Here is a 27,426-nt window from a genome sequence, read left to right on the forward strand (position 1 = left end):
GAGAGAGAGAGAAAGGAGGAGAGAGACTGACTGGTATTGGTTTGTTTTGTTAAAATTTGACTTTTTCTTTTCCCAAGACTTATATACAGAAAAAGGTGTATTCCTTTACTAGTGGTGCTATCTCAAGCTGCTTGTCCTGGTTTTGTCCCATTATCTCTTAAAGATGGTCATCTATGTTTTGTTTTTCATTTTGCTATTTGTAGTCTGATGATGCATATGATAATGACTGTAATTCTTTTCTTGCCAGCACCCTCCCTTTTATTTATTTTTTATTTTTTATTTTGATTCTTTGAACACAAACAAGTACAACTATCAATTCTCTGGTTGTACATGAAGAAGAGTCATACTATTTGCATATTCATATGTGTACATAGGGTAATGATGTTTGTTTCATTCTATTATCTTTCCTTCCCCCAACCCCTCCTTACCCCTCATTTCTGTCTACACAATCCATCCTTTTTCCCTGACCTATACCCAAAGGACTTAAAATCAGCCTACTACAGTGATGCAGCCACATCAATGTTTATAGCAGCTCAATTCACAATAGCTATATTGTGGAACCAACCTAGATGCCCTTCAATAGATGAAAGGATAAAGAAACTGTGGTACATATACACAATGGAATATTATTCAACCATAAAGAAGAATTAAATTATGACATTTGCAGGTAAATGGATGGAGTTGGAGAATATCATGTTAAGTGAAATAAACCAATCCCCAAAAAACCAAAGGCCAAATGATTTCTCTGATAAGTAGTTGATGACTGTAATTCTTTAAGGTAGTTTATCCAAATGTTTTAACTCTATGCAAAGAATGAACTTGAAACCCCAGACTCACTGAGCCCTTTCTCACTCTAGCTTACAGTCTCTCTTGCCTGAACACCTGGCCCCTGGCAAGTGTTCCCTGGCTCTAGTATGAGAGGAACCAAGTTAACATCTGGTCTGCTTCAGCTAACTCAAGAGTCTGTGCCATTTTAAGAAACTGCTAATGCTCCCAGAGTTTTAAAGTTCTTGGGGTTTTTTAAGCCCACAGACTCATTTAGATCCATTGACAGCCACATAATTTATTTCATCTCTGCTCCAACCTACTTTTTTCCCCTACAATTAATGTTATTTTTTTAATGATGATAAAAGGCTTGTATACTTGTTTAAAAGGATTCAGTAAGGCAAAACTTAAGGTGTTCAAAGGAAAGCAAAATCACCCACAATCACTAATTCCTAGAGATAATCAACTAATATTTCAGTATAGAACATTTTCCAGATTTTTTTATTGCATAGATTATTTTTTAAATGAAGATGCTATTATTTATACTACTTGTGATCTGTTTTCCTTTAGCATATTGCAGAATCTCTATGTTAATAAACACTCATGGGAATCAATCCTGCAGTTACATAGTATCTCACTGAGTAGATCTGCCAGAATTTACCCAAACCATCTCCCATGGATGGGCATTCACATTGTTTAAACCTTGGTGCTGACAGAATCCTATCTTCTTTTCTAATTCCAAGATGTTCTCTGATTAGAAACTTAATGGAAGGATCTTAGTTCTTCCTTTCCTCTAAGTCCACAATGAGATTCAACTCTGTGAGGTGTATCATTTGTCCGTGGGTTTGTGGAACAAAAGCAAAAAAGGAGAAGCACAGAGATGTAACCTCTGTCTTCCCATCCCCCAGCAGAGTGGAGTGGGCAGAAATGAGGACTGTGTGCTGAGCTCTGTCCACAGCGCAGCAGGAGCACCATCTATGGGGGTGACTGATCACTTCCACCCACAAGACAGCCAGGGATTTTCCTCTCTTCCTTCCTCTTTGCTTCCTTTCAAAACATTTATAAATAAAAAGACAAATGGCACTTGTGTCCTTGCTTTGCTAGCCAGTTCTCTTTCTTAAACACCTTATTTTGCTGTCATACCAAGTTAAAATAAGCACAATGTGTGCAGACTTCCAATCTGGACTGAAGCGCATTGAGAGGCCCAGGACATGATTCATGCTCCTTCTCTTTATAGGACAAATAAATCTCTGACAAAGCAACTGCCCAACTAGAGCACTCTCTGTGTGCCAGTAAAATGGGCCAAATCATTCAACTGGAACCCAAGTCTGAAGTCAGACTTGCCTGAGAGAAAACCCGTGTGATCGACAAGAGACCTGTAGCTTATTTCGTTTCCATACAGGAAATTCTTACCCATATATGCTGCCCAGTGCAGGGCACGCCGGTCCTTCTTGTCAAATGCATTGATGTTTGCCCCTTTGGCCAAGAGCAAATTGACCATCTGAAAGACAATCAACAATGAAATCAAGCAAGAACTCTGTAATGGTGAGGGTTCCTTGCTTTTTGCAGGTGATCGAAGCTAAATTAACATCAATCCTGAACACAAGTCAGAGACCTGAGTTCAACAAACCAGGATGACTATGTCATGGAAGACCCTGTGGCATGTGTCAAATTAAAAGACAGAGACTTTTTAAATTCATATGGGCTCTAAATTTAAGAATGGATATAACTGCCTAAGTTTGTTATACAAATATAATTCTCACATTATCTGAAAGTCTTGGTAATAAGATCAGGTTCCACTTATGACTAAGAGGGCCTTTATGGAGCATCCCAGTTCCCAAAGATGAGAACACCCACCTCCACGTGTCCATTCAGAGCCGCGTGGTGCAAAGCTGTGCGCCCCCCTCTGTCAGAGACATTGACACTGCTCAGCAGGGGAATGATCACTTCTGCACACTTGACAGCTTTATTGGCTGCTGCCACATGTAGGGGAGTTTGCCAGTTCTTGTCCCTTGCATTGACATCAGCTGAGTGCTTAATCAGTACTTGCACTGCTTCCTACAACAAAAGCAGAGTTTGCAAGGATCACAGACAAATGTTCGGTCAACACTTAGCATAAATACTTCACCAGATGCAGGGACAGCGAAGACTTCCTGTTCTCACAAGGCTGGCTCTAGACAAGCAAGGTAATATGTGATAAAGATCAAAAGAGAGACATAGACCAAGACAGACTCACTTTACCTTTATCAGGCCAAGAGTCCTAACACATCTCTAAAATCAAATAAAACTTCCAAGTATATAATTTCTTTATAAGGTATTCTTTGGCCAAAAGAGAGTACTCCTATACAGGTGTACATAGCTGGGTAAAATATCCATAGGACAAAGGTCCCTAAAAGATCAGCTAAAGTAAAAGGTGTTTATTGACAAGCATCAAAACTTCCAAAGTTAAAAGGCCTCAAAGTCCTTCAGACATTCCTGCCATTTACAAATTTTAAATCTTTGTTTCTTCTGCCAACATCTTAACCCTCAGTCTTCTATGATCAATAGTGAACTGAAGTAATATGTCTGTTACCATCTCAGCTTGAAAAGCTCTAAAATTGTTCCATCTTTTCCCAAACTTGTCCATGTTATACTGAGTAACTTCTTTTGCCAACATTGAGGTCCTTGAACTTTACTCAGCTTCTCCCTTTTGATTTTTCTTTCTATGGGCCCAATCAGCTTACTAGCCTCTTGATCTATAATTCTCAACCTTGGCTATATGATGGAATCATCTGGGAGCTCTTAAAAACACAGATGCCTAGTTCCACCCCAGAGACTTTAAATGGACCTCAGCATTTCTATAAAGCTCTCCTCTTCAGTGAATGATACAACCCCTTTTGAGAAGGAAATGGCTATTGGTTGTTTCTCTCTAATTCTAGGGACTTCCCTGGGACCAGTTAATGGGGCTCCTTCATGGATACCCTGTCAATTCAATTTGGCATCAATAAACCAGTGAAAGACATCCATACTACACTCTTGCCACCCTTCAAGGAACAAGAACTTATCCACGGCCACCTCATTCCCCAGAGGACTTGACTTTCCAATCTCATCATACAGCCATAGAAAAGTGCCCGGGTTAGTAAATGATTTGAACTCAGCAAAATTAACACACTTACCAGGGACACAAAGTGATGAAATTAAAGAGGATGTTTCATAAATCAATAGTAACATATTGAAATGAATGCCTAACCTAGACAGCAGAATGAGAGCAAATAAATAAATAACTGTGCAAATTAGACAATGCAGTTTAAACGGACAGTGTGAAAACTGATGGATATTCTATTTAAATGATATCAGTAACACAAATAAACTGAAGGGGCCCAAGCAAATAATTTAAGAGTACCAAAAATTTTTTAAAAGATATATGCCACTCATCCTCCAAAAGACCAGTAAAGTACTACTGAATATTTCTGAGCCCATTTTAGAGTGAAACACGTATTTTTAATGCTCAACGACCATGTGTGAAACACCTCTGTAGCTATAAAAGGTTAACAGAAACATCAGCTGGGCTCTAGCCTAAAAACTAAATGGAGTGAACAAAAATAAACAAAAGCTAAATCACAAGATATACCATGATATGAGATTAAGATTAGAATAAGAAAAAATATTTTAATCAACTTCATTCTCAAAAAGTGTAGGTTTATTTAGCTGTATGATTGATTGACTGCAATGTGGAAAGAGAATACTGGAACCTCTATCTACGTTTATTTTCTTTAAAAAGGAAAGCATTTTAGCTGATATTTAGCTTTGGTCAGTATGGCAGAGAAGCTGCGCTCACTTATAGTAGTAGGACATTCCCTCTGGGGAAGAAGGGGACTTCCACAGTTGAGGGGGAGGGACTTGCCCTCTCCATGCGTCCACTTTGATGATTTGATATATACAGCAATAGTCTGCTAAGTTAATTTATAGATTCTAATGTGTACCTTCACTCTATGAGACCCCTAAAATGGATAGATCCATGCAAAAAACCCCAAAATTAAAGATAATTTTAGTAATAATGCAAGCTTTAACAACGTTGAAGGCACAGAGCTTCTTAATCCTATGGAAAGCTTTCTTTCACTGACATTACAAGGTAAAAACAATGACATATTTAATCAGATCTGACAAGAACTTGGCCAAAATGGAGAAAAATCATCAGGAGACTATTACCTAGATGGTTATGTGGGACTATGGTAAATGAAAAGTGTCTCCTCAAGGATATGGTACCTTGACATATTAGTTAGTTTATACATATCATTTATAAATAAATGAGTTGTGTATTTTGAGGATGCATACCAAAAGTTTTGCAGCCATACAACCCAAGAGGTTGAAGAGAACCATCTCAATCACATATTCCGAGCAAACTAACAATACACACTGTCACTTGAATACTTTTCCTGGGTTGTTATTTTATTGTACTTATATAGATTCTTGCATCATGCTGAATATTATGTAAATTTGGGATAGACTAACAAAATAAAATATACAGGATCATCTCACAAATTTATACTATTTGGAGATAAGACCAAAGTAGTCAGGAGAAATTTGCATTTTAAGGGTAACAAAATATGATTACTTTTGAAGTAATTCAAAGTAGGTGAGTAAGACATTGTCTAGAAAAAGCCCTACTTTTAAATGAAAGCTTATGAATAATTTGCAATTCACACAAAGTAACATGTTAAGCCAAGATAGCACATATTAGCATATCAGTTATAGTTTACACATAAGTGAATGCTTTTAAAGTTTGTGGGGAAAAAGTCTTTATTCCTAAGTAGCCAATGCCTTCAAAAATATTTAAATATTTTACTCATAGGTAATTTTGGTCTGTTTTTGCAAATAGTTTTATTGGGACACGGACTTGTTTATTTGCTTACATACTATTGATGGCTGCTTTCACATTACAGCAGCATGGTTCAATAGTTGTGGGAGAGACTGCATGTCACCTGCAAAGCCCCAAATCCTTGCTTTTAACCCTTTACGGAAAAAGTATGCAGACCCTCAGTCTAGCCTCTTGTTTGAATTACTGCAATCTGAAAATTATTACATCTGGTTAAAAAGAAATTTTATTATTTATCAGGAAAGTACTGTTTGAAGCAAATTACCTGCGAAGGAAGGCAGATGCTGTTGAAAGAGCCATTGGGCACTGTGTTGAGCAGGCCCTTGCCACACAGTGAAGGGTCCATGGGGAATTTGGGAGGAGGGTGCAAGACCTGTGCTGCTCTGCATGAGTTGAGAGTGTCTGGAGCACTGCAGGAAGGAAGGAGGGAGGATGTGGGCCCAGCTCACCAGGGCAGAGGTGTACATCAGCAGCTGGGGAGGGAGCAGGGGACAGCTGACAGGTTAACCAAGCTAATGCAGGAGCAACAGCCTTGTGGAACCAGACTGTCAACAGCTGAAATCTCTGAAAATTCTTTTAAACCACAGGGAGAATGCTAGAGTTTGCACAAGACAGGGTCCTAGACAATCATATCTATTTAGGACTGACTGACATTTGGGCTGCACTTCCAACAATCAGTAAAGGAAAAGGTTCAAGTTCATTATCATATGGGGGGAGAAAAAGAGAAGTGGGCAGGATCTGTAATCTGTATTGAGGGAACGTCAGGCAGTTCCCATGTGAGCAGGAATTTCATCACATTTGCCTTTCACACCAAAACCTTCGCACGGCTCAAGGATACCAAGAAGACTTTCATTTCTCTACTTTTATAAACTGTTTCAACTTTGATATTCTCCACTTTTATTTCTATATCTGTTTATGTAATGAGTTGCATAGTTTTGATCTACCTAATAAGAACTCCATCAAGAAGTATTTAGTATGTGAAGGGAGACTTTTACTTAGTTCCCCCAAATTTATCTTTTAAGTGAAAATACAGTATTTTAAATGATTATAGAATTAGATTCACAGACACATAGAATATTAGAAATGGAGAAGGCATGGGGTCGTCTGGGCTGACCCCTTCATTCAGAGGCAGATTCCTTTTACGGGTAGGACGACTATAGTTCAGGGTAACAACCTGTCAGCCTAGCTGACTTGGTGCTCAAGCATGTTCTGCTGGCTCAGAGCTTACTCAATGGACAGTCTTTGCCAAGCATTCAGATGTTTGTTCTCCATGGTTATTTATATTTTTAAAATCTGAAATTTTAGTCTACAAAACTGGCTTAATGCATCGAATAGGATTTTAATATAATAGTTGAACCACACCAAATTTGTGATTAAAAAAAAAAAGACAACTTCTGTTTTAAGAATTGCATTCCTCTTTCAAAAAATTGAATCATAAAAGTTCTTTAACTTGGTTTTGTGAGGGAGTAATGCCATGGCTATTTAGGAAATGAATGCCCTTTTAAATCAAAGGAGCCTCTCTTCTATGGTGTCATACATGGGCCAAAAATTAATATCCAGGAATTTTCTCTGACAAAAATTACAAAGGTGAAAAATACAAAACAACTAATGTGACAGAAAGTAAGTGGAACACTTTTTGAATCAAGAAAAGATATTAAAACCGTGGCTTTTCCAATGATATCTGGTGTGGCCTTTCTTTTTAATTACTATTATTTCAAATGCAACAAGAATCAATGCTTTTACAAAATACATAGAAAGCAATGAGTAGAATAATAACATGAAAAAATACAGACACAGAAATTATTAACTTGATTATTTTGTTATTAAATTTAACAAGCATGAAATTATTACATTGCTCTAAAGGTTTCTGAATGCTTCCTCTTTCACAATAGGTAAGATGAAAACTCATGGGCCAGCACCAGTACACAGGCCACACTCCAAATACTGCTCCTTCAAAGACTGGTTCTTCTTTAATGAGCAAATGCCAGTGGGCAAATGGCACTTGTTCTGAATGGAGGCATTAGCCCCACTCATGTTGAGTCTTAGGGCTGTAGCCTTTGGAGACACCCAGAGCAAGCTGCCTCATACTAGCAAACTGCAGAAATCTAGATAGAGAGGAGGAACTGTCATGAATGCCATGTGGGATGAAACTGGAGATGGCACTAGAAGTCACTTTATTTCCACTTTTTATGGTTTTCTCTTTTTATAAAGACTACTCCAACCTCATAATAAAAAGTAGAAACACACACTGTGGCATGTGGAGAAGAAATAGAAGCACATGTCTTAAAAACTCTCCCCCTTGATGTTGTTTTTTTATTCTCAAGTGTGCATTATATTTATGTTGGTCATATTACTCATGGAAAAGTCATGTCTATGATTATACATTGTTCTTGCAGGCATACACAATGTCAAATTTTATAAATTATAAGTTGCTTTAACTCAGGGTCTGAGTCTTCGACAACTTTCTGTATTCTCCACAAAGCTTGGCAGGTGCCCTGCACATAGTACATATTAAAAATTTCTTTGGATGGAATAAATACATTGCTATAGTCATCAGCAAACTCTGTAAGTATTAATCTGCAAGTATTAACAGGACATTTACTATGGTATGGACTGACAGCAAGACTGCACTCAAGTCCTAAAGGTTTCTACTATATCACTATAATCATTTGGGGCTTTTATCCCTATTGATTATAGCAATTTCATATTCTGTAGAAATTATATAAATTGGTACCCAATTTGTTCAATTAATAGGCTTGTTCTTCTAGAAGTATCCATCATCACGCTAAACTCCCCCTTTATTATTATTATTATAAATATTATTAGAGTACAATTATTCTAAGAATTAGTAGGACAAAGGCAGTTACTGGAGACTTGGTCACATGGGAGAATTCTAAGGGCACTATTCATGAAGTGCTACCTCTCAACATTAGGAAAGACAGACACTAAAGTATCCCCAGTCTTCAGTTTCAGGTCCCAAAGTGTGGTACGTAGAACAAAGACATCAGACTCATTAAGATACAGATTTAGGGTCCAATCATAGGCTCTATCAGAACCACCACAGGACAGCTCCTAGATCAGGGTCTGTCAACAAGCACCCCTGATGGATTAAATGCATACTAAATTTTAGTAACGCACCTACATTCTAATTAATGTATTATAAAATACTTACGTTCTTCTCATTCCAAGTCTGATACATATTCTAGATGTAAATCTCTTTTTAAAACCATAAAATAATTAAAAGAAAGCAATCACATTCTAGTCTTCCATATAATATTTCCAATTTCCCAGTCTATTAGCATTTTGTTCACAGTAAGACAATGTTTTTAAAGGAAAGGAAGAAATATTAAGTTCTAAAACTTTAAGTTATAAAGTAAAATGTTTATAATGCTACAACTCTGGGAAAGATCTTTATTATTTTTGAAATTTTTGCCTTCACAGAAGCCAAAAATGGATGCATTTTATTGGGTGGAACAGTATCCAGAGGATGCTTATATGATGTGAGGGAAGAGGTGGAACAGGGTGGTTAAATTACAGAAATCCTATGGAGGTTCATCAAAAGACTAGGCATGGACCCACCATAAGACCCAGCTATACCCTTTCTCAGTATTTATCTAAAAGCATCACAGTCATCATACTACAACGATGGATGCATACCCATGTTTATAGCAGCACAATTCACAATTGTCAAACTATGGAACCAGCCCAGATGTTTGTGAGTGGATAAATGGATTTAAAAAGTGTGGTATAGATACATAATGGGGTTTTAATTCAACTGTAAAGAAAAATGAAGTTATGTCATTTGCAGGGAAATGGATGGAACTTAAGAATATTATATTGAGCAAAATAAGCCAGACTCAGAAAGTCGGGTCGTATGTTTACTCTCACATGTGGAAGCTAGAGAGGAAAAAAAGAAGAGAAAGGTATCTCATGAAAATTGAAGGGAGATCAGCACCATAGAGGAAAAGAACCAGAGGAAGGGAGAAGGAAAGGAAAAGGGGAACTACTGGGAAATTATATTATTATATTTTGCACATGTGCAAATATTTAAAAACAAATCCCTTCATTATGTATAATTACAATGCAACAATTAAAAAATATGGGGAGTGAAGAGAATTGCTTGGTTAAGTAAGCAGGTTCTCTGGTTATACTCTCCTCCGCTTGCTGGCTGTGACAACTTAGGCTCCTTACTTAACTTCTCTGAGATCATATTTCCTAATAAGTATTACCAAGAGAGTATCAATCTCAAAGGGTGGCTCAGAGGTTAAAATGGAAGGATGCATACAGAGTCCATGGCATACTGTCTAGCACACAGCAAGTGCTTAATAAATGCTCGCAGTGACAACACTTATATGGACACAATGTCCTCAAGCCTATACACCAAAAATAGGACATAACCATTTTTAACTTTTCTAACCAGAAGATAATCTCTAGACTAGGGAAGTGAAACATTCAGCAGTTCTCCGCTGTGGCACTCTTAGTTTTTTGCAGAAAGGGTACACGTGAAAGGCCTGCTGCATTCACATGCAGGCCACGGCAGGCCTGGCTGTCTGCCCCAAGCCTGGTGTCCTCAGGGGCCAGACTTTCAACATCCTGAAGGTCCCCACAGCAGAGTTAACAATGCCTCCCACCCAGTGGGCTTCAACAAACATGTGTTAAGCTTCCCTAGGCATGCGTGAGACTCTCTGGGTTTGTAGACACATAATTCCTTTCCCCATAACTGCTCTTATCCAGGGGGGGAAAAAAGGCAAAGAAGCAATAACAAGAAGCCAAGTCAGAGAAACAATATAAAAGAGCTCACATGAACACTTCAGAATATTCTCTTTAGCAGCCCCAAATCTCACTCATCTATTAAGCTAACATTACAAAATGGGTTTCCCTAACCCATTGCAAAATGGGTTTTCCTCAGTAAGAGGCTCTTTATTTTTTCACAGTCTTGGGAAAGGTCAGAGAAAAAGGAAGATGCAGCAATGGACCCCTTATGGAGAAGATAAGGAGACTATGCTCCAAATTGACTCCAAATTGCTTACAACTTGGGAAACCCAGATATGTCAGACCTGGGAGGCAAAGAGGCTTTGGAGGTGGTGTAGCATTTAGAAGCTTTTCAATGAAGAAATGCTGTTCAATGCATACCCATGCAAATCATCTCAGTGCTTGACAATCTGAGCAATAGGCAGATATGCCAGCTCTCATGCTGAAACCAGATGTCCCCTTTAGCAAGTACTGGCAGTCAAATGACAAAATACCAATCCAAACCTTCTGGGTACTTTCCCCTCAAGCCTACTCCATTTCACCCAATTATTAGTAAAGGGAAGCATAAAATAATAACAAGAGGACCAAATTCAAAAGAAGAAGGGAGTCTGAAATCAGAACTTCACAGCACAGCGATGAGCTTGGAGTTTAGCTGTTCACTGCATAATCAACTCTAACAGTTACAGAGACTCCAGCTTTCCTAAGAAACTCTTCATTCTTCTTCTACACTTTGGATTATGTAGAGGGGAATAGGGTGGGAGGGGGGTGGGGGAAGGAAAGATAGTGGACTGAGGCAGACATCATTACCCTATGTACACATATGATTACACGAATGGTGTGAATCTGCATCATGTACAATCATAGAAATGAAAAGTTGTACCCCACTTGTGTAAAATAAATCAAAATGCAGTCTGTAAAAACAAAAAAAAAATTTAATAATTTTAAAAAAGAAACTTTTCAACTTGCTAACAGATATTAATGTGAAGATATTCTCTTTTGTGATCTCATATATGAGGATGACAGTTCAGGGTTTATCTGTATTCAATTCCTTCCTGTCAAGAGATACCTGCAAGGGATGGATGCTTTGAGGATCGAACTTTTACAGCTATTTGAGCTAATAAAGGTGGAGATCACCTGGGAAGGTCATATGGTACTGAAACCATCTGTTTTTCATCATTTTCTTCCACTAGACTACATGCTGGGGGACCATAGATCTCACTTTCTTTGTTGCCCAATCAGCAAGCACAGTGCCTGGCACGAAGGAGGTATGTAGTACATTTTTTAACTAACACAATCTACTTGAGATAGAATAAGTCTCAAGTCTCTCCCTCTCTCCCTCTCTATCTCTCTCTCTCTCTGTATCTCTCTCTGTCTCTCTCTCTCTTTCTTTATCTCTGAAGACACTTAAATTTACCAAAGATCAAGTGGTGTTAACACTTAAGACAGGAAATACTCCCCTAAGAAGGAGTATTAACTGGTCTCCTGAAGCTGGTTCTACCAATGCCAGCAGCCTAATGTACCTATTTTCTCAGATAAAGCAGAAAGACAACGTGGGACCATAAGAAGAGTCTTACTTCCCTAGCATCTGAACAAGGCAACTTAGGATGACTTACCTCCATCATTCCATGTGGGCTATTTAGAAAGCCAAATACAACCAACCTCTTTTAAAAACTATTCAAATCACACAGCACAGCAAGGAAGATTGTGAACATTAAACTGTCGCCTCCCGGGTATGTTTTGAAATTTCCCAATAGCTGCCAAAGAGGAAAAGCTGACATGGATGCCAGTCATAGACACCTGCTCCTTCAGTGTATCTGGAACATGTCCTCCTCTAGTACTGAAAGAGGACCTTCACTTGGCAAATTTGCGCACAAAGGCTGGTTTGATGCCCAGTGCCTCGGAGGTGAGAATCCTGTGTCCCTGGGTGGTGGGCATCTGACCAGGCAGCCAGGTTGATATTCTCTAGTGTTCCCTGCGAACCCCAAAGTGGTCTTCTCTTTCTATTCTTTACTCTCCCAATGAACCCACTGATGTGCTCACCATGTGTTCCATGATCATCCTCCCTGTCTCTGGATTCACATAAATAATGAAGATCTGTTAGCTATCTTCATCCAAATTTCCAGCATTCGACAATGGATTGTTTCCTGAGTCCCAGTCTCATTCTATTTCTAGAATGCACCAGGCTTGGGATACATCAAGATATAAAACACAGATTCCCACCCTCATGGAACATACATGCCAGTGACATGTTTGCCAGACTCAGTGACCTGAAAAGAACCAACGAACTGCTGTGACCATTCTCTACTGCTCAGAGAACATGAGGCTTTCTGCCCTCTGGCCCAGCCCCCACTATCAAACTTCCACTACTCTCCATACTCCAGTTATGCCTACCTGAGTCACCATTCATTCACTCACTCACTCCTCCTGTCCTCTGGCATGTTTATCCCCCTAGCTCAGCCCTCCCTCCTTCTCCTGGACTGCTAAGTCCTGCTCGTCCTTTAAGGACCCGATCTACTGACATCATCTTGAAAGGCTTCTTTTACTCAAGTAAGCAATCAGCCACTTCCTCCTCCGAGTCAATTCTGATACTGTACTGATCTGCTTCCTGTTTTGCCTCCACCTCCAGATTGAGAACTCACTGAAGTCAAGGTTCATGCTGTGCAGCGTGGACCACCCCAAGCAATTTCCCTTGCACATGTTTGACATGCAGAAGGCGCTCAAGTAAATAGTTGTTCATTTTTGGTAATCCTCTTTCATTAAAGTCAAAAGCTTTTGGTTCACCATTGAGGATTCCTAATTCTGTGAAAAGAATTCTTCTTTTTCTAGGGGTAGTAGGTATTAGATTAAATAAGGTAGTCACTCACTTCACTTCTGGAAGCAACTGCCCGGTGCAGTGGAGTCAGCCACATGTTGTCCTTGGCATTCACACGAGCTCCTGGAACCAAACAGCACAAGTTAGAGGAATAATGGAGTCAAAGAACCTTCTGCCAGTGTTACTCAAGTGCTCTACCTTGCTCCTGTTTGCATGATATAACTACCAGATTTTCTTTTTTTGTACTCATCATATTCTGACAATATTTTGTCTGGGATGAGAAGACCTGCAAAAAATATGTTTTATCTAAAAATCCCAATGTTTTCTCTAGGACTAGCCAGATAATTGGATAGGAAAAAGCCAGCTTCCACAAAGTTTTTGCACAGACATAACATGGAGCCTCTGAGATCGCTCACAGCCTCCTAATGCTATGGAGTGGGCAGAGAGGCTCAAGCTTAAGCCAGAACCAGCTCACACTCAGAGATACTCCGCAGTTTAGCTTTATGAGGCTATGCCACCATCATGGAGCAGAGGCTCCGCCTGAGTGGACTCAGGGGAAGCAGGATATGCCCTCCTTCCATGACGCCCCCAGGTCTCTGTGAGAGCGAGCCCTCCAAGTCTGTCTGAATAGCAACAATATCCACAACAAGCTTCCTTTTTCTGTGGTTCAGGGTTTTGATCAGTCTTTGGGTCAGAGATGGAATGTTCTATAAAAGAGCTTACAAAAGGGAGGAAGAGAAAACATAAGATAGCTTTGTAGATGCAACAAGAGGAAACCATTTTAGCTGTAGGACAGCAAAGAAAGAAGCTCATGAGATCGAAGAACAGAGGCATGAACCAAAGGAACCAGAAAGTAAGGCAGGGGAGGGGAAGAAAAGAGGAGGAATCTCAAGGGACAAGAGCTGAGAAAGTGAGTCAAGTGGAAGCAGAGGTTGACTAATCTCCTCGAGGCCAATGCCAGCTGGCAGCCGAAAACCAGAACTTTAAAAAGGCAGCAAGAGACTTTCATGGGTAAAAGTGAGCTAGAAATTTAGTTTTAGCCATGAACAAAAGGAAATAACAAATCACGGAACTTATATTCTCTTAACTGAAGAATGAATACCATTAACAGCAATTAACCATAGAAAACAAGAACACAATCTCTAAATCAAAGAAAGAGAAAATACCTCTCCCTCCAGCCTCCATTCTGATTTCATTGGTTTGAGATGGCATCAAGCACAAGTTTTTAAAAGCTCCCTAGGACCCAAGATTATTTTAACATCCTGTCAAGGTTAAGAGCCACTGATGAATTGCTGCTTAGTTTATCAAGGTTAAAATCATTTGAAAGCTAATCTCACTAGTTCCAACTTACCTAAAAGGGTTTAACCTCTTTCACTTCAATAAGGACCAGAGTAAACTCAGCGTGGGTGGGCAAAGACTGCAGGCATCTCTGGCCCCAATAGCAGGATACTCTGGGCTCTGGAGTAAATTAATGTGGGGTTGGAAGAACTGTGGTCTGAAGACCCAGATTTGAGTTCTGATTTTAACACTTACTGGCCCCAGTGACTTAGAGTCCCTAATCTGTAAATGAAGCTAAAAATAACAATAATAACACTTCTTTATTCATTGCATTGGGTGTTTGGGAGAATCAGATGAATATGAATGAAGACGCTTTGTAAATTGCAAAACACTAAAAAAAAAAAATTAGCAGTTCTTATTTCCAAATCACCTCTAATGTCTCACCGGTGACTAGATCTAGAACTCAGATTTTCACAAGGAGTAAAAGCCTGGCCATTGCCCATCAAAACGAGAAGCCCAATACAAAGATGTAAGAACACAAGGAATCATCACCTAGAACTTGTACAAGCAAGTATTGTTTTAAGAGCAAGAGAGACTCAAGTGTCAGAGAATGCTGAAGGAAGAAAGCCCAGATGTCATTAGAACAGAAGAACTGGAGGATTTTAAAACAAATCTCACTACCAAAAACAAATTTTATGGAAAGGGAAGATCATGAAAATGGACAATGATTTCTTTGCATGTATGAGTTTGTTGGGATTAACCCAACTGCTATGTATAAACTATATATAAATAAAACTATAACGCTGTAACAGATTCTTCTCTTCTAAGTCTGAGGTTTAAGAGAGTGCCAGATGATCGTTACTAAGCCTACCTCTCTGGTTTAGAAACAAACAATTAAAAAAAGAATGAAAGAAAGAAAGAAAAAAAAACCAAAAAAACAGCATTTATCCCTCCAGGTTCTAGTATTTCGTCTTCTAAAATTCTAGAAGCTAGTCAACCCTTCTAAAACTACCCACCTTTTTGTCAGGTCTTTTCTTGAGTCATAAAAATGTCTAGTTGACCACCACACTGTGTATCTCTCTAGTAAGCCAAATGCACATTTATTACTTATTTTTAGGCTGTTTCTTTGGCACCCATGTCACAACAAACACCATTCAGACTCCGTGAGTTCCTGGAGGGCTGGTTTCAAGTCTATTATTACTCATAGTCCCTGGTGGAGTAAATTTTGCATTTTGCTTTTTTTTTTTTTTTTTTTTTTTTTTTTTTTTTTTTTTTTTTTTAACTCAAAAGCTAATGCAAGAAGAAACCCAAATGGCAAGATCTATACTGGAAAGATCTTTTCAAAATTCACCAGAGAGAAGCAAATGAAAACAACATTAACATACCATTTCACACCCATGGAAGTGGTAAAAGATAAATGTAACAATGCCTACAGTTAACAAGAGTATAGAGTAACAAGAAGACTCAGCATACAGCAGGTAGCAGGGTGAATTGGTTCAAGCCCCTTTGGGGGAGTGATGAGGGAGCATCACCTAGTAAAACTGATGATGGGCATATCCCCTCCCACCTGGCAATTCCACCCAATCATATCCTCACACATATAAGAATGTTCACTGTTGTAATATGATTCATGATTACAACAATAAGAAGTTGGAATTCTAAATGTTGATTGAGGGGAAAATGCGTAAGTACGTTGTGGTGATCTGTACAAGGGAATCCTACATGGTCATGGAAATGAACAGCCTGAAGTTCTGTATATACACAGATGTACTTAAAATCATAACACTGAAAGAACAAACTGAGTTGCAGAACAAAACCTTGTGGCATAATTCCAATTATAAAAGGTTTTTAAATTTATAAAAACAATTCTATATGCCATTTATGGATGCATAGATATGAAATAAAAGATGATGTACGGCTAGAGAGAACAGATGTGAATTCTGGACAGTGGAAGGGTGGGAAAAGGGATGAAGTGAGGGTACCCAGATGGCTACGACTGGGCCTTCAATGTTTTAAATGTCCTTTTTAAAAAAGGATACAATGCAAAGATAACAAAATGTTAAGATTTAATGAAGCTTGGTAGAAAGTATGCGGGTATTCATTGTATCACTCTCTATACCTTTCTGTATGATTCAACTATTTTCTAAAAAAGTGTTTTTTAAAGAAAGTTAATACATTTGAGGTTTTGTGTTTACTAACAACAGGAGTAAGGGTGGTGAAACTCAGTTGCATTTTCTTAAATTATTTTTGTTCTGGGTTAGCAGCTCTTTATGGAAAACAACACTCCCCCTCCTTTCCATATAAAGTGGCCCAGCTAGACAGCATCTGCCAAGATTTCCCTAAGGCTTGCTCCAGGTGAGGAAAGGAGAAGGGGAGCAAGCGCTGCCTCTGGATCTGAAGATGACCTTGGTTAGATGGTCTGATTTGAAAGGAAAATTTCAAGCGAATGATGTGTTGTTACCTGTTGATCTTACTGTTACTTTTTTTTCTCATGCTCTTCTCCCTCCACAATCATTATAGCTCATCCAGCTGTTGCACAGAGGCAGGATGAGCACACCCAGGAGAAGGGGACCACTGTCACCCTGCCTCTCCAGGGGTGGGGCAGCACCAGAATCTGGGGAATGGCCTTTCTACTTTTGCCACTGCAGGTCTAAATCTTACCTTCCATCTCTTTCTTCTCCCTTCCTTCTTCCTCCTCTCCCCCTTCCTCCTCCTCCTCCTCCTCCTCCTTCTTTTTCTTCTTCTTCTTCCTTCTCTCTCTCTCTCTCACATACAACCCATTTCTGACTTTTGTGTATGTGTATTATGACACTGTACACATCTTTGTAAAGGAAGTAACTATGGGTGAATGTCAATACTAATCTTCAATCTGACTTCCTTAACAAGACTCCTAAAGTGCTTGAAGTAAAATCAAGGACCAATAAATGAAATGGATCCAAACTAAAAAGCGTCTTCTCAGCAAAGGAAACAATAATGTGAAGAGAGAACCTACGGAATGGGAGGAAATCTTTACCATAGGCACTTCAGATACAGCATTAATCTCCAGGATATATAAAGAACTCAAAAAAACTTAATCCCAAAAAGCAAATAACCCAATCATAAATGGGCTAAGGAACTGAAGAAGAAGGAATACAATTGATCAACAAATATATGAAAAACTGTTCAACATCTCTAGCAATTAGAGAAATGCAAATCAAAACTACTCTAAGATTTCATCTTACTCCAGTCAGAATGGCAATTATCAAGAAAACAAGCAATAATGAATGTTGGTGAGGTTGTAGGGCAAAAGGATACACTCAAACATTGCCGGTAGGACTGTGAAATGGTGCAACCATTATGGAAAACAGTATGGAGATTCCTCAGAAAATCTGGACTGGAACCACCATTTGACCTATCCCACTCCTTGGATTATACCCAAAGCACTTCAAATCAGCATACTATAGTGACACAGCCACATCAATATTTATAGCAGTTCAACTCACAATAACTGAACTATGGAACCAAACTAGGTGCCCTTCAACAGATGAATGGATAAAGAAAATGTGGTATATATACACAATGGAATGTTATTACTCAGCATTAAAGAAGAATGAAATTGTAGCATTTGCCAGTAAATGGATGGAGCCAAAGAATATTATGCTAAGCAAAATAAGCCAATCCCAAAGAACCAAAGGCCAAATGTTTTCTCTGATATGCAGATGCTAATTCACAATAAGGGGGTGGGGGTGGCTAGGGAAGAACAGAGGTACTTTGGATTAGACAGAGGGGAGTGAAAGGAGGGGAGGATGCATTGGGTAGGAAGGATAGTAGAATGAATCATACGTTATTACCCTATGTGCGTATATGATTACATGACCCATGTAATTCTACATCTTGTACAATCTGAAGAATGAGAAATTATACTCCATTTATATATGCTGTGTCAAAATGCGTTGCACTGTCATGTATAACTAATTAGAACAAAATTTTTAAAGACTAATCTTCAAGGGTGTTTTATTAAAGACTGTTCACAAGAGTGAAATACTGAAAACAATTTTGGTGTTAGACAAAGAAGAGTTGGTTAAAAAATCCAGCCATAGAATGTACCTGTGGCCCTTTAGAGGAATGCTCAATAATGTGAGACATGTCTACAAATTATTGTTAATGTGATAAAAGTAAGTATTTAAATGTTATAGATAGGACGAACCTATTTTTTTGTAAAAACATTAAAGAGTCTATAAAGATATAACCCAAAAGTCCCGGGATAATTGCCTGGCACAGGGCACATGCTATATGTATGGCTATTTGGTAACTATTATGGGAGAAGAGTCAGGAACTTAGAAGTCTAAGTTGGGGAGCACCTGCCATGGGCACAGTTGCAAGCACAGGGCAGACCTAAATGAATAGCTGGCACTTGAAGGATACTTTTTGATTAAAAGGGACACTCAGCAATGTCTCTTCAACAGAACTGATGTGTTGAAACCAGGAAAATTTACCCATCACAATGACAGTAACAAACCCATATTTGACTTCATGTTTTGATTATATGAGTAATACGTGAATATTTTTTAAATGGATCATTACAGATGTAGCTAAAATCCTCTCAAGTATCACCCCCAGTGCTGAACACCCCCTCCTCCCTGAGGTTAACCACTGCTCTGAGTTCAATATGTAAGTGTCCAGTTTCTTTTATGTCTTCATACACAAATACGTGTATCTACAGAAAATCCTGAGAATGAAGCTGGGTGGTCAGTACAATATTTTTTTGTATATTTAAAATGCTACATGATAATTTTTAAAAATATATCCCAATAGGTATGTTTTCATATACATTGTATTATATTGTACTAGCACTCTGAATTTTCTTGTTCCACTTAGCAAGATCCTTTTTACATCTATTCAGGTTGACACTTATAGAATCAGTTAAATCCTTTTAATTGCAACATGTATTCCAATGTAAATATACTATGTATTTTTAGACATTTCCTTGGCTGATAGTATTTTAATGATTTCCAATATTACACTTTCCAAGCAATATTTAAATAAACATTCACAAAATGATTTCTACAAATGTACAAGAATTTGTCTAGGAAAGACCATTAAAAATGGGCTTATGTGTCACAGGGGGTACACATTTCTAGTTTTAGTAGGTATTTTCAACCTTCCAAAGTATGCCCATTTATGCACTCACAATGTATAAGACAGCTCAGTTTCCCCCATTTTCCTCAACACTTGATATTACTGGTCGTTTATTCATTCAAGTGAATCTGAATCAATAGTATTATATTTTGCACTTGAAATTTTGTTAAGAGGGTAGCTAGATCTCATATTGTGTTACCACCCAAAAACAAATAAAAATAAAACAAAGGGACACAGGAGACTTCTGGAGATGGTAGATATGTCCATTTTTTTTTGATCATAGCAATGGTTTCATGAGTGTATGTTTATGTTCAAATGCATTAAATTGTACATTTTAAATACGTGCATTGAATTAGACAGAGTGGGGTAAAGGGAGGAGAGGGGGCCTGGGGATAAGAAGTACTGCACAATGAATCGGACATTATTACCCTATGTGCATATATGATTACATGACCCGTCTGACTCTACATCATGTACAACCCGAAGAATGAGATGTGTCAGAATGCATTCTACTGTCATGTATAACTAATTAATATCAGTTATTTTGTATTGTATAGTCATATTTCAATAATGCTGTTTTTAAAATAAATGAATATTGCAAATTTGATAGGAAGAAAATGATACCCCACTTTTTGGTGTTCCTGTTTAATAATAAGATTAGGCATCTTCTGGTATGTTGGTTTACTGTCCACTTGTAATTCACTTTCTGAGAATTGTTCATATTTCTGCCCATTTTTCTGTTGTTTATGACATATTTATACCCTTGCATTGTTAGTACTATTATTATTATCTATATGTTCTGAAACATTTTAGCTTTGTATAGGTCCAAATGTGGCTTTCAATATTAAAACTCTTTCAAGGGGAAAAATGACCCCCAGCACACTGAGCCTCAATGACCAACCCACCCAGGGGTGTAATGACTGCATCCTTTAGGTTCCTAAAGCCTCAGAGTCTTTTAACAGAAAGACACATAATTAGAAATCTAGGAAATGGCTGGGTTCAGTCATCGTGCGAGTCGTCCATTCCACCACTCCCCTCCTGCGGAAGGCTGAACAGGCAGCTGCCAGGAAAACCTCCTCCCCCACGGCCACCACGAGAGAATTTATTATGACAAAAGCAGAGTTATCTGAACAGGGACCCAATGCGTTTTCCATCAGTGTCATCCCTGCTGCTGGCTTCCCTGTCCTCTTTCTCTAAACACTTTCCAGAGTCTTGTTTACCTCTCAGAGGGAGGTGTCAGATGGTTTTGGCTCTGAATTGAATATTTATAACTGATTTTTCAAAAGGAAGCTCCATGTTATTTACCTGTCTGTCAGGCACCATTGTGCACGGAAGGACACAGTCTGCATGTCTAATGATTTAAAGGCAAATGCTTTTTACCCAAGGACATTTTAAAGCTGAAACATGAAAATAAGCAGTAGGCTATACTGACACTTCAGAAACAAAGGCTCAGCTAAAAATGATCAGTCTAAATACAAATGAAGCATGTTTTCCATCCTATCCCTGTTACTTTTTAATTTTACTTCCAAGAGATCAGGAGTAAAGAGCACTCTAGGCATCTTTTCCAGAGCAGCATTTCTGTTCCATTAGACTTGTCATTTAGGAAGAGAGGAACGAAGAAAAAAGATGTGGCGTGATAAATGTGGACTGAGTGACCGAAAATCCTTACTGGTCAAAGACAATAGCCAAAGCTTAAGGCTGGTTTATCTTAAGTTTGGCTTTTAATTTTTGGAATAAATAAGCATTAAAGAAATATCATATGAAACATGATTATAATATAACAAGATCAGGTTGCTGTTGATTTTTTTTTTTTTTTTAACATACAGATGAAATCTTATTACAGCACAGGCGTGCTGTCCTTCCAAGCCGTTGTCTTGGAGAAGTGTATGATAATTCCATGTATCTGGCAATTGCTCAAGATATTTAAAAAACTCCCCTTGGAGCCCATTTTACATACTCACAAGAAATAGTCCTCTGCTTTATAATTGCACCACATTTGTGAGCCAAAATCAACATTGCTGATTTTCATCAGATTAAAAAAAAAAAAACCATCAAATCCATCCTCAAACAATATGTATTTGTTATGCGTAAGGGAATCGAAAGAATGATGTGCCACTAGCTCTGGAGGCAATCTGCATCACAAGTGGTAAGCAGATTTTGAAAAATCATAGGAAATAATTCTGCAAGACTACCACTCATTTGGTGGCATAAATTCTAATAAATTAACTGTTTTATTTAATAGACACACCTGACAATCTCCCATATTACAGGGTGTACACTTCTAATTTTCTTCTCTCAACCCAGAACACTATAAATCTTGCTCATCCTTGGTTTTCTCTACAGGATATTTCGACTGTGATCATTTTTTTGTGTGTTCTTCTTCCTATATCTCAGCCTGGGTCTCCTAACTCTCAGCACTGATTGGTTCTTATTGATCTGATTGACCTTCTCTCTGCCTTATTCCTAACTAGTCAGCTCCAAACAGAAGCCAGAGCAAGGGGGGAAAGAAAGCCAGGATTTGGATTGACAGTGATAAGAAGGTGCAATCTGCAAGGCTTGAATTCATCTTCAAGATCTTATGTTGCTCAGAGACAGTCAGGCTCTATCCACCTAGCTAAAAGCAGACAAAAATCAGTAGAAATTCAGTGGGTTTAGATTTCACCATGCTCTGTAAGTTTATACAACAGCAGAGAATATAGCTGAAACAAGCTGTTTTGGCAAGGCCAAATTATTTGTCCAACATGGGAATCATTAGCACCTCATTCATTATTAAATTGGAAAATAGTGTGGTTGGATTCCCTAAAGGGTCAGCTGCCAGATGTAAGCTCAAAGTTGAAATCATTATGCTCTCACAATGATCTTCCTTTAGGAATCTAAAATTTAAATTGAATAAAGTACCACTTATGTGAATCCCAAAAGTTTACCTCAGCTTCTACAGTTGAATTGAATTGCTAAAGGACTTCCTCAATGTTTGCCCATATCCTAAGTCTTCCTAATTTGATGGGGAGGAGGAAGAAAAAAATCCATAGTGATTGGAACCAAAATTATACTAAAGAGATTAACAACTCTGTAATTCTAAGATCAAATAGGAGTACAGATCAAGATACCTGCTACAGTTTCTCCAAGACCTACTGAATCAGCCACACAGAGGATGGGAGATTCAAACCCACATGAAGGTGGTGTGAACCCAAGTTTCTTAACAGTCATCGGCCCCAGATGGTCAATTTCATGCTGCAGAAATAAAACCTTCTTTTTCAGATGCAGAAACAACCACAAAGAGTCTAAGACAAAGTTTTGAACTTGAATTTGCACATTCATGAAACAAATATTCCTCTGAGATTGTGAGAGAGCCCTTTTATCTTTCTTGCTTTTTTTTTTTTTTTTTTTTAAATCTTTTTATCTTTTTTTTTTTTTTTTTTTTTTTTCTTTTTGCCGGGAGCAGGAACTGGGAATTAAACCCAGGGGCACTTAATGATCAAGCCATATCCCAAACCCTTTTCTATTTTTTTTTTTTTTAATTTTGAGACAGGGTCTTGCTAAATTGCTTAGGGTCTTGCTAAGTTACCAAGGCTAGCTTTGAATCCTTCTGCCTCAGTCTCCCACGCTGCTGGGATTACAGGTGCGTGCCATCATGCCCAGCTGAGAAAACTCTTAATACAGGTTGAAAATCCCTTATTCAAAACACTGAGACCAAAACTGTTTAAAATTTAGAAATTTTTCCCCATATTTTGAAATATTGCACATGCAATGAGATATCTTGGGAAGGGGATCCAAATCTAAACATGAAATCCATTTGTGTCACATACACCTTATGTACACAACCTGAAGGTGATTTTACCAAATAGTTTTATTGCATCTGCATCTCAACTACCACATAGAAGTCAGGTGTGGAATTTTCCACTTGTGGCATCATATTGTCACTCAAAGTGTGTTGGATTTTGGATTTTAGGCTTTCAGATAAGGATGTTCAACTGATACAACATTTCAATGGTGGTATAGCTGGCTATGACCTATTGGTCTCCTATCACAATATTCTTCAACATCTAACCCAAACTCCACAAGACTGTCAGGAGCACTGGGCACATGACTTGATTCCTGGGGAAACACCTCCAGAATGTGAACACAACAAAACCAAGGGAAACATGAATCTTCCTGGTGTATCACAGCACAGTTCTTTCCCACGATGTTCTCCTCTTCTGTTTGAATACATGTTTCAGCTCTTAGCTTGTACAATTTGCTTTGAAATTCTACAGCTTTCCTTTACTAATATAAACAAGGGCAAAAACCTTATTATAGGCCTTTTGCTACTCCATGGGCAGAGGCATTTCCTCCAGATTTTTATCTCCCCAAACAGAAACAAGGAAGAAGAAAGATAGCCTGTCTGCATATAATCTGTGATGATGCATGTTCATGTGCTCAATTCATTCCAGGGATTTGTCTAGCAAACATCCAAGGGAGAAAGCACAGAATGGTTCTGGAAACCTGTTTGGTGAGATGTACTGAGCAAACAGGTTTTCAGAAATGAAAGCATTAGCATTTTAAAATCTGATGAAGCATTTAAATACATAAAAAAAAAAAAAATAAAGAGAATAATATCACAAAGACCAGTGTGCACACAAACTAGATTTAATATGTTGGCCATATTTGCTTCCAGGTTTTAAAAAATAAAACATTTTATAGAGAGTTGTAATAGTCCCTTTTATGTCCTTCCCTGAAGGCATTTCTCACTCAGCCTGCCTATTCAGAGGCAGCCACTATTCAGAAATTGACATGGTCCCTTACCTTCCACATTTTCATACTTTTATTACATATTTATAGTCATGTATCCATAAAAGCAAGCATGGTATTGTTTTGTAGTACAATTTAAACATATGTATGTATATACATTTAGAAATGTTATATACTCAGGATACAAGTCCTTACAGCACTTAGAGCACTTACAGCATCTATTTATAGTGAATACAAACCGTATATAATATGTAGTATGTGTGTTTATGTAGACTCTAAACCAGTTTTCTTCTCTTTTGTTTTCTTCTTTTTTATAATTAAAATACTAGGGCTGGGGATAGAGCTCTGTTGATAGAGTGCTTGCCTCGGAAGCACAAGGCCTTGGGTTCAATCCCTAGCACCTCAAAACAAAAACAAAAACAAAAACAAAAGTCGCCTCAAAAAAGATAATTAAAATACCAATCAAAAGATGTCCAAAGGTACTGAATTTGTCTACAATGCTGGGCCTGACTAGATAGCCAGGAATTGAACATTCAAAGTAATATAAATGTTTAACTAGAGAAGTCATTCTTCTGTTTGTTTATTGATTGTTTTGAGAAGTCAGTTTTCAGAAATGATTCTTTTGCATTTTCTACCTTGCACAGGTTAAATTGCTGATCAAATACACTACCATGAACATAATAAAGAAATTTTGTCTTACTGTAGTAGTCAGTCTAGTAAATGGGTCACTTAAACTTTTATCTAGGGCTGACATTTGTTATTTACCTGACAGAATCAGGAGTTCAATGATCTCTGCATCTCCCAGAAATGCGGCCACATGAAGAGGGGTTCGTTTCTCAGAATCCTGAAATAAACAATGCCAAAGTTATACAACAAGTCATTAGCAGTTGGAGGTGTCCCCTGTAGATGTAAAACATGTGATTCTCTCTGAGTTTAACGCTGTGGAATGAGCTTGAAGGCCAAACACCAGCTGAGGTGACTCTGGTTATAATTTTCTCTTAGCATACACCCCAATCACATTGTTCAAGGATTCCGTTTTCTGTGTCTGTGTGTGACATTTGCTTCAGTGCTGGCCCAGGTCAAGGATGGACCATCAGGCACTGGAAGATGAGCTTCAATTTATTTTCAAATGTTCAGTCTGGTAAAAAATATTTTTTCCCCCATCCCTCTCTAGCCTATCTTAGCAACACGGTGCACAGCTTTCAAAGACTTATTTTCTTTGTGAGGGAACACAGTGGAATTGTTCATAAGGATATTAAGTACAGTCGTTTTCTCCTTTCTGTTCTCATCCACTGTTGCCTAGACCACTGCCCCTTTGCCTAATGCTGATGGGATGCCTACTCTCAGCTAAAATCAAATGCTGGGGTTGGAGGGGTGACTGCAACAAGGCCTGGTCCCTGCTTTCATGAAACGTGCGTCCCAGTGGGGAGACAGACAATAATCACATAAATAAACAACATATAAGATCATTTCCGATGTAGTGATAAAGCCTGCGACAAAATTAAAACAAAATAGGATTCAGTGATTGTGGAGATGGGAGTAAGCAGTAGACCTTTCTGAGGATGTTGATATTTAAGCTGAGAGCTGAGGCAGATTTAGTTTCTGTTTTCCAGATGAGAAAACTGTGACTCAGGTAGATTGATAAATTCCTTAAGAACCCCCAGGTAAGTAACAGAGCCAAGGTCTGACCTTTGTCTATAAGACCCCAGTCTCTGTCCTTGGCCAGGCACTTAATATGTCGTGCCAAGAGATACAACACAAAGATAGGGTAAGAGCATGATGGCATGCAGAGGAAAAAATACAGCTTCCCACCCCCAATTAGAGATGATAATATCTACCTCTGAGGACTGATAAGAAGAGTCCAGATAATGTGATCAAAAAAGACCAGGTAAGCAGAAGGCAGGTGCATGGCTAGTGCACCATACGGGGGCCAGCATAGATACCTGCGTGATCTCTTTCCTCCAAGACTGAAACTTTCTGAAGGGAAAGAACAGCCCTTGTTCCCCTTTATCCTCATAGTAGCAACAGACCAGGTGCTCAGCATGAACTGGCTGAACTGAACTAGTCTACATGCCTGGCTTGGTCCACAAACTTCATCAACTATTCCATGACAATGGTGACCAAAGCCAGTATGCTACATCTCTTGGTTTCTCCTAAAACCAGTATGTGTTCTAATTTCCAGATTCGCTGTTGATTTAATCACCATTTCCATTATCACTTAATTATACAACTGACCTACCAACCCTTGATTAGCCCAAGGATATTAAGTGGATAATAAGCCAAGGTATTAAGTGGATACAAAGATGAATTTGAATTAGATGGAAACTTATGTTGTCTGTGAATGACTACAAGCAATAACTATGGATAAGTGTAAATAAAGCAATCACACAAGTATAAAATAATGATAGAACTTGAGAGTTCAGTCAGAGAGATGACCATGGTAAACCTATAACATTGCATCACCCTATATTTGAAAATAAAGGTTCAGCATCTGAAAGTACATTTGCTTATTTTAGAATCCAGTATACTCATTTATGCAATGAATTTATGCTATATGAATGAGACCAGGCTCAGATAAATACTTTCTATTCTTATTTATTTTACTGATATCCCTATAAGAAATTTCCATTTTAACTCCATATTCTCTTTGAATCCTCATTATACCTACTTAAAATTTCTCTTGGGGCTTGGGATAAAAGTTATATAATTATATGTTCTCCCGAGAATTGAATTAGATTCAGAGTTTGGTTCAACAAATTCAACCTTGCCCAAGTGATTTAAACAAGGACTATTCCAACCCAAATTATGACTTCATTTGACCTGAAGCAAAGTCAATGCTCTGAAAACTTGGCCTCAAATGAGAAGCCCAGAAAATTCCAACATCTCTCCCTGCCTTGCAAATTTGGTTGGCCTGTCATTATATGACTGGATAACTGACTCTAGGGCTTCTGATATGACACGGCTTGTTCAAGCTGAAGTTTCTATAATATAAAAAAGGTGTGTTCCATGAGATCATATTGTAAAAATTCTTATGAATCCCAGTGTTAGTGTCAAGATGCATTCAAAGATTCCCTGTTGCTTCCAGGACAACTATGACCATTGCCACTCCCTTTCAGTG

The 27,426-nt window shown here is 38.3% G+C and overlaps 1 protein-coding gene across 8 annotated transcripts in view; it reads right to left on the reverse strand.

Moving 5' to 3' along the window:
• Positions 1–27,426, reverse strand: part of ANKRD44 (ankyrin repeat domain 44) — a 317,692-nt gene that overhangs the window by 149,921 nt on the left and 140,345 nt on the right. For all 8 annotated transcript variants that reach the window (XR_013762680.1, XM_079132583.1, XM_079132577.1 and 5 more), the window contains exons 3-6: positions 25,074–25,152; positions 13,237–13,307; positions 2,623–2,823; positions 2,179–2,266 (exon numbers count right to left, since the gene is read on the reverse strand). Coding sequence is in view for 7 of the 8 variants with exons in the window: in XM_079132583.1 (XP_078988709.1) it covers positions 2,179–2,266; positions 2,623–2,823; positions 13,237–13,307; positions 25,074–25,152 (439 nt within the window). In the remaining variant the exon portion in view is untranslated. The remainder of the gene's footprint in view (positions 1–2,178; positions 2,267–2,622; positions 2,824–13,236; positions 13,308–25,073; positions 25,153–27,426) is intronic.

This window comes from Sciurus vulgaris, assembly GCF_902686455.1.
Source record: "Sciurus vulgaris genome assembly, chromosome: 3".
NCBI classification, from domain to species: domain Eukaryota; kingdom Metazoa; phylum Chordata; class Mammalia; order Rodentia; family Sciuridae; genus Sciurus; species Sciurus vulgaris.